Below are 8,194 nucleotides of genomic sequence, written 5' to 3' on the forward strand. Positions count from 1 at the left end.
GGTAGGTTAGGTAGTCGAAAAACAATTAATTCATGAAAACTTGGCTTATTAGGCAAATCGGGCCTTGCATAGCAGGCTGAGAAGTGCGTTCTGGCTACTAGGTACGACATATATATATATATATATATATATATATATATATATATATATATATGCTGCTCATTGTCTCCTCTCTGCCATGACCTCCAATGCTGATGTCTTCCTTGTTTCCTTTCATAACATGAAGTAGGATGAATAGACAAGAAGCTCAGAGAAAAAGATTAGAGCGTCAGCCTTAAAATAATCAGAGGACATCACCCGAGTGTGAATTGTTCAAGACTCACGAAATATCATTCTTGAACTGAAGCAAAGAGAACTATAGTGAGGTGGATCACCACAAGACATTTTTAATACAAATATATACAAATTAAATGTATAGAAATATATTTGCTAGAACAAGTGTACAAGAGCGTGAAAAATGAACTCATATGCGTTACAGTGTTGTATAACAGAACTTTTAATGATAAGTTAAACTAGACGAGCATATCATCCAGTCTCACCACAATCACAGCTTCAAAAGCAGTTATGATAACAAACCCATTACACATGGTGACAAACAACAGGAAAAGTGGGAATCACCATCTTCCACTACTATTACTAATTAATGTTCTCAGCACACATAAGTATCCTGTGGAAACTGAGCCTATAGTTATCTGTGACATCCCAATTACATTAAATACTGAAGAAGCAGAGCCACTCCACGTGAAGGTTCATGCATTGTGTACTAAACAAATAAATGGCAAAATGGCAAATGGAAAAACAGTAATAATCAACAAAGTAAAATCCGGAACTTCTGTTATAAAATGCTCTCTGTCTCTCAGAGTGCTTGCTCTTCATTCTCGTATCTGACAATGACACAAACTATAGTGCTTCGTCATTCTTTTGCAGGCAAACCTGCATCTACCTTTGGAGGCAATCCTGCATCTACCTTTGGAGGCAAACCTGCATCTACCTTTGGAGGCAAACCTGCATCTACCTTTGGAGGCAAACCTGCATCTACCTTTGGAGGCAAACCTGCATCTACCTTTGGAGGCAAACCTGCATCTACCTTTGGAGGCAAACCTGCATCTATCTTTGGAGGCAAACCTGCATCTACCTTTGCAGGCAAACCTGCATCTACCTTTGCAGGCAAACCTGCATCTACCTTTGCAGGCAAACCTGAATCTACCTTTGCAGGCAAACCTGAATCTACCTTTGCAGGCAAACCTGAATCTACCTTTGCAGGCAAACCTGCATCTACCTTTGCAAGCAAACCTGCATCTACCTTTGCAAGCAAACCTGCATCTACCTTTGCAGGCAAACCTGCATCTACCTTTGCAGGCAAACCTGCATCTACCTTTGCAGGCAAACCTGCATCTACCTTTGCAGGCAAACCTGCATCTACCTTTGCAGGCAAACCTGAATCTACCTTTGCAGGCAAACCTGAATCTACCTTTGCAGGCCAACCTGCATCTACCTTTGCAGGCAAATCTGTATCTACCTTTGGAGGCAAACCTGAATCTACCTTTGCAGGCAAACCTGAATCTACCTTTGCAGGCAAACCTGAATCTACCTTTGCAGGCAAACCTGAATCTACCTTTGCAGGCAAACCTGTATCTTCCTTTGCAGGCAAACCTGTATCTTCCTTTGCAGGCAAACCTGAATCTACCTTTGCAGGCAAACCTGTATCTTCCTTTGCAGGCAAACCTGTATCTTCCTTTGCAGGCAAACCTGAATCTACCTTTGCAGGCAAACCTGAATCTACCTTTGCAGACAATCCTGCATCTACCTTTGCAGGCAAACCTGAATCTACCTTTGCAGGCAAATCTGTGTCTACCTTTGCAGGAACACCTGCATCTACCTTTGCAGGAACACCTGCATCTACCTTTGCAGGAACACCTGCATCTACCTTTGCAGGAACACCTGCATCTACCTTTGCAGGAACACCTGCATCTACCTTTGCAGGCAAACCTGTATCTACCTTTGCAGGCAAACCCGCATATACTTTTTCAGGCAAACCTTTATATATCTTTGCAGGCAAACCCGCATCTACTTTTTCAGGCAAACCTTTATATATCTTTGCAGGCAAACCTGTTTATTATCTGTAGAAGAAACAGCAAACCTCCACACTAATGTAAACCGAGTATTCCAGAAGGTCACCATTACATTTAAAGAGTGATGAAAAGCCTTAGCCTCCTTATGCTCATACATTTACTGAAAAAGTAATGATTAAATCCCTACTACTCTGTATAGGAGCAGAGCTCACATCTCAACACAAGGGCGACCTCGCCGAGAATGAATTTGGTGTGGATGGATGAGCCCAAACCTTGCTTGGTTGTTTCTCCTGGAACCTCTACATAGAACACCAATCAAAATGCAACTACTACCTTAACTCATCCACTGATTGGTCCCTGTGATGTCACGAGGAGTGTGCAGGGAGTAGCTCCCCGACCTTTGAGGAGGGTGAGGTCGCTGGTGACCCGGCTCAGGCCTCCTTGCCATAATTTCACCACCACCCACACTGAACAAGATGATGACAATTTATCCACGTCTTACAAATCAGCTGCAAACCCCTTATCTCCTCGCATAACCAGACATCGACTGTCTCCACTCATACTCTATCTGAAATACAAATAAGATTATCCAGAGACACTCGTCACAAGTACTCTTGTGTTGGGTGTATGTGGATAAGCATACTCATACAGCGCAGTACACAGAAATCTGCTATCACGGGTGTGTAAGTTGGGCTGAGAGACAATCATTCTCTTACAAATACCTTCGTTCACTGTCACATACACTATCTTTCTCCCATACCTCTCTGATGTATTCAGTATCCTGTATATTAAGTAGTACGAGGATAACTTATATGTCCTGGGTACAGAGATGATGTAATACTCCCTGAACCAAGGCCAGACTTCGAGAGATAATTCTCTTGTTATAGCGCCAGTGGTAAGAAACCTCTCTCTCTAATTCCTCTTGTAGAACGAAGTCAATGTCAATACATACCCATTTCCCTGGTCATGGAAATGGGTATGTAACTGGCGAGAATCAGAATGAGGGCAGTGTATCAGTGTACGAAATTCGTAACTGGGATACCACAGTCGACTTATAAAAATCAGCTATCCTCATGGTCTTGAAATCTTCTTTTAATTCCTTGAAATACAGCGACCGTCTATCTCAATGCCTCGTGTCAGAATTTGGAATGTAACGCTCGGTCTCGCCTTACCTTGGCTGCGACTCCTTTCTCCTTGGCGGCTTCTATTCCATCTGATTGATCGTTCTGAGTGTCGACACTTGAAATCGTTTGTTTACTGTCCAACAGAAAGGGATAGACCATTACATTAGACCAACAGACCATTACACAGAGACAGACCGACACAAATAGACCAGCAGACAAACAGACCAACATACCAACACAAACAGACCAACATACCAACACAAACAGACCAACATACCAACACAAACAGACCGACAAGCAGATTAACAGACAAAAACACTTACACAGACAACCATACCAACAAGGACAAACAGACCAACAAACACACGACAAGAAACAAGAACACAAAAGATAGCGAAGCGTCAGGAGAAAATGACAAGTTGGCCACAAAAGAAACATCAAAAGACCAATAAACAAGAAAGAAACAGAAAAGGCCAAAGAGACGGCGTGTGGCGGCATTACCCCTACCTCCCCCCCCCCACACCTCCTCGCCCCCACCTCAAAACCCTCCCCCCCCCCACCTCCTTGCCCCCCCTCAACACACTCCCCAAAACCCCGCCCCCCCCACCACAAAGACTGGGCAATAACCGCTCTAATAAATTTGCTAAATTCCTAAACACCATTTTGAAAAGACCCTTGGCTGTCATCTTGGGCCGGGCGGCGGCTCCTGCCTCCCTATTGCCTCCGTTGATGGCTTCAGGTGTCCGCTGGCATGCTTAGGGAGGGGTATTGGGGGATAGGGAGGGGTATTGGGGGAGAGGGAGGGGTATTGGGGGAGAGGGGTGGGGGGACAGCTCAATACTGCTTGTGTATTTACCTGTGGCCAGTTTCGAGGGTGGTGGTGGTGGTGGTGGTGGTGTTGGCAGTGGTGAAGTTGATTTAATCTCATACAGTCACCTCCTGGTCCCCATGATGGTGGGAGACATGCTCCTGGTCCCCATGATGGTGGGAGACATGCTCCAGGTCACCATGATGGTGGGAGACATGCTTCTGGTCCCCATGATGGTGGGTGACATGCTCCTGGTCACCATGATGGTGGGTGACATGCTCCTGGTCCCCATGATGGTGGGAGACATGCTCCAGGTCCCCATGATGGTGGGTGACATGCTCCAGGTCACCATGATGGTGGGTGACATGCTCCAGGTCACCATGATGGTGGGTGACATGCTCCAGGTCACCATGATGGTGGGTGACATGCTCCAGGTCACCATGATGGTGGGTGACATGCTCCAGGTCACCATGACGGTGGGAGACATGCTCCAGGTCACCATGATGGTGGGTGACATGCTTCTGGTCCCCATGATGGTGGGAGACATGCTCCAGGTCCCCATGATGGTGGGAGACATGCTTCTGGTCCCCATGATGGTGGGAGACATGCTCCTGGTCACCATGATGGTGGGTGACATGCTCCAGGTCACCATGATGGTGGGTGACATGCTCCAGGTCCCCATGATGGTGGGAGACATGCTCCAGGTCCCCATGATGGTGAGAGACATGCTCCAGGTCCCCATGATAGTGGGAGACATGCTCCAGGTCACCATGATGGTGGGTGACATGCTCCAGGTCACCATGACGGTGGGAGACATGCTCCTGGTCCCCATGATGGTGAGAGACATGCTCCTAGTTACCATGATAGTGGGAGACATGCTCCAGGTCCCCATGATGGTGAGAGACATGCTCCTGGTCACCATGATAGTTGGAGACATGCTCCAGGTCACCATGATAATGGGAGACATGCTCCTGGTCCCCAAACATGACCCCATGATGCGCAGGAAGCCAGTGTCGTCTCACTTTATTTCCCTAATCCCACAACTGGAGCAATTCTGTCCCCCAATCTGGTCTCCGGCTGCCAGGAGGGAATTGTTCCCATGTGTCTTCCTCGACGCCTGTGATCTCCTCTCATTCATAACACTTTGGCCAAGTTATCTTCTGGACAACAGCTGATCGTGTTTTGGTTCTTCTGGACAACAGCTGATCGTGTTTTGGTTCTTCTGGACAACAGCTGATCGTGTTTTGGTTCTTCTAGACAACAGCTGATCATGTTTTGGTTCTTTTGGACAACAGCTGATCGTGTTTTGGTTCTTCTGGACAACAGCTGATCGTGTTTTGGTTCTTCTAGACAACAGCTGATCGTGTTTTGGTTCTTCTGGACAACAGCTGATCGTGTTTTGGTTCTTCTGGACAACAGCTGATCGTGTTTTGGTTCTTCTAGACAACAGCTGATCGTCTTTTGGTCTCTTCTGGCCATTCACTATTGATTGGGCAACTCCTATGCAAGGTTTTATAGTGTGTCATCTTTAATATTCAGGTTTAGAGACCGGGCCGCCGGGACCCTGATCCCCGGAACCAGCACATTGAGGTTGTGTCAATGCCAGGTAACTGTCCAGTGGTCAAGGCAGCAGTAACAGCTCAAGGGCTTATGGTAGAGGTCATACTCCAGGGGGTCAAGACAGGGGGTCAGTACCCGATTTTAAGAAGGCGGTATACCAGGTGTGTAATAGCTAACCCTAAAGACCCGTAGCAGGTGTGGAACAGCTAAGGCTCCAGGTGTGTAGCAGCTAGCCCACCAGGTGTGGAATGGAATGGGTGGGATATGACTGCTGACTTTGGCTTAACTGTCTAGGTTGGGTCCATACAGCAGACAGACCTGGCTGAGAGCAGCAACATCATTTGAGAGGCGGCTCAACAGCTCCGTGGGTCAGCAGGAACTTGCCAACAACAACAGTTTACCAAAACACCGCAACGGTCGCCCACGGTTTTCAATTTTCAATGAATTAACAACATGAGGAAGGGATGGTATTATCCTGCCTTCTTACATCACCTATATTACTTCCCTATTGATCTCCACCCACGAGGGCGAAGGGCTACTCTGTGGAGTGGGGGAGGGCTACTCTGTGGAGTGGGGGGAGGGCTACTCTGTGGAATGGGGGGAGGGCTACTCTGTGGAGTGGGGGAGGGCTACTCTGTGGAGTGGGGGAGGGCTACTCTGTGGAGTGGGGGGAGGGCTACTCTGTGGAATGGGGGGAGGGCTACTCTGTGGAGTGGGGGAGGGCTACTCTGTGGAGTGGGGGGAGGGCTACTCTGTGGAGTGGGGGGAGGGCTACTCTGTGGAGTGGGGGAGGGCTACTCTGTGGAGTGGGGGGAGGGCTATTCTGTGGAATGGGGGGAGGGCTACTCTGTGGAGTGGGGGAGGGCTACTCTGTGGAGTGGGGGAGGGCTACTCTGTGGAGTGGGGGAGGGCTACTCTGTGGAGTGGGGGGAGGGCTACTCTGTGGAGTGGGGGGAGGGCTACTCTGTGGAGTGGGGGAGGGCTACTCTGTGGAGTGGGGGAGGGCTACTCTGTGGAGTGGGGGAGGGCTACTCTGTGGAGTGGGGGAGGGCTACTCTGTGGAGTGGGGGGAGGGCTACTCTGTGGAGTGGGGGAGGGCTACTCTGTGGAGTGGGGGAGGGCTACTCTGTGGAGTGGGGGGAGGGCTACTCTGTGGAGTGGGGGAGGGCTACTGTGTGGAGTGGGGGGAGGGCTACTCTGTGGAGTGGGGGAGGGCTACTCTGTGGAGTGGGGGGAGGGCTACTCTGTGGAGTGGGGGAGGGCTACTCTGTGGAGTGGGGGGAGGGCTACTGTGTGGAGGGGGGGAGGGCTACTCTGTGGAGTGAGGGGAGGGCTACTGTGTGGAGTGAGGGGAGGGCTACTGTGTGGAGTGGGGGGAGGGCTACTGTGTGGAGTGGGGGAGGGCTACTCTGTGGAGTGGGGGGAGGGCTACTCTGTTTAGTGGGGGGGGGCTACTCTGTGGAGTGGGGGGAGGGCTACTGTGTGGAGTGGGGGGAGGGCTACTGTGTGGAGTGGGGGGAGGAACACACACATGACCAGGCTGAAGGGAAATATCTCCTGGAGGGAACTTAAAGTCGCCAGACTGCTGCCGCCGGAGTGTCTGAACGGCTGCAAGAGTCTCTCTCTTGTAGATTGGATGGTCGGAAGTATGGTAGGCTGGTTGTCAGGTTGGCTGGCTGTCTGGTAGGCTGGTTGTCAGGTAGGCTGGTTGTCTGGTAGGCTGGCTGTCAGGTAGGGTGGCTGTCTGGTAGGCTGGTTGTCAGGTAGGCTGGTTGTCTGGTAGGCTGGCTGTCAGGTTGGCTGGCTGTCTGGTAGGCTGGTTGTCAGGTAGGCTGGTTGTCTGGTAGGGTGGCTGTCAGGTAGGGTGGCTGTCAGGTAGGCTGGCTGACTGGTAGGCTGGCTGTCAGGTAAGCTGACTGTCTGGTAGGCTGGCTGTCAGGTAGGCTGGCTGACTGGTAGGCTGACTGTCTGGTAGGCTGGCTGTCAGGTAGGCTGGCTGTCAGGTAGGCTGGCTGACTGGTAGGCTGGCTGTCAGGTAAGCTGGCTGTCAGGTAAGCTGGCTGTCTGGTAGGCTGGCTGTCAGGTAGGCTGGCTGTCAGGTAAGCTGGCTGTCTGGTAGGTTGGCTGTCAGGTAGGCTGGCTGTCAGGTAAGCTGACTGTCTGGTAGGCTGGCTGTCAGGTAGGCTGGCTGACTGGTAGGCTGACTGTCTGGTAGGCTGGTTGTCAGGTAGGGTGGCTGTGAGGTAGGGTGGCTGTCAGGTAGGGTGGCTGTGAGGTAGGCTGACTGTCAGTTAGGCTGACTGTCCGGTAAGCTGACTGCCAGGACTGGTAGGTGGGCTGAGGAATGATTGGGCTTAGCCGTGCGCTGCTCTTTCCAATTCCAGCGTTTCACAACGCCAAAATCAGCTGAACTTCACCTTCCCCTCCCACGTATTTCACAACCCACAACCATCTAGAAAACTGTCTTGTATTTCGTAAGACGCTCATAACAACAACTCTTCCATCAACAGAGCTCTAAATTATTATTATTTTTTTTCAAATTGTGGCTGTTGACTTTTGCAGGAAAATGACTTTCGATATCTTGCTGCCTCTCGTCGCTTCTGTCCTGCCTCTCGTCGCTTCTGTCCTGC

At 50.1% G+C, this 8,194-nt stretch overlaps 1 protein-coding gene across 1 annotated transcript; it reads right to left on the reverse strand.

Annotated features, from left to right (window-relative positions):
• Positions 1-913: 913 nt before the first annotated feature.
• LOC138368422 (G protein-regulated inducer of neurite outgrowth 1-like) lies at positions 914-4,998 on the reverse strand. Its single transcript, XM_069330934.1, has 3 exons — positions 4,133-4,998; positions 3,245-3,329; positions 914-1,999 (listed from the first exon to the last, which is right to left on the reverse strand). Exons 1-3 carry the CDS (start codon positions 4,996-4,998, stop codon positions 914-916), a joined length of 2,037 nt encoding a protein of 678 aa, XP_069187035.1.
• Positions 4,999-8,194: the final 3,196 nt, after the last annotated feature.

Source organism: Procambarus clarkii, chromosome 25, assembly GCF_040958095.1.
Source record: "Procambarus clarkii isolate CNS0578487 chromosome 25, FALCON_Pclarkii_2.0, whole genome shotgun sequence".
NCBI lineage: Eukaryota > Metazoa > Arthropoda > Malacostraca > Decapoda > Cambaridae > Procambarus > Procambarus clarkii.

Coding starts and splice junctions, on each gene's coding strand:
- LOC138368422 (XM_069330934.1), bottom strand. CDS start 4,998: ATGGGGTCATGTTTGGGGACCAGGAGCATGTCTCCCATTATCATGGTG. Junction 3,330..4,132: donor ACCATCATGGGGACCAGGAG/GTGACTGTATGA, acceptor TCTGTTGGACAG/TAAACAAACGATTTCAAGTG. Junction 2,000..3,244: donor AGAAAGGAGTCGCAGCCAAG/GTAAGGCGAGAC, acceptor TTGCCTGCAAAG/GTAGATACAGGTTTGCCTGC.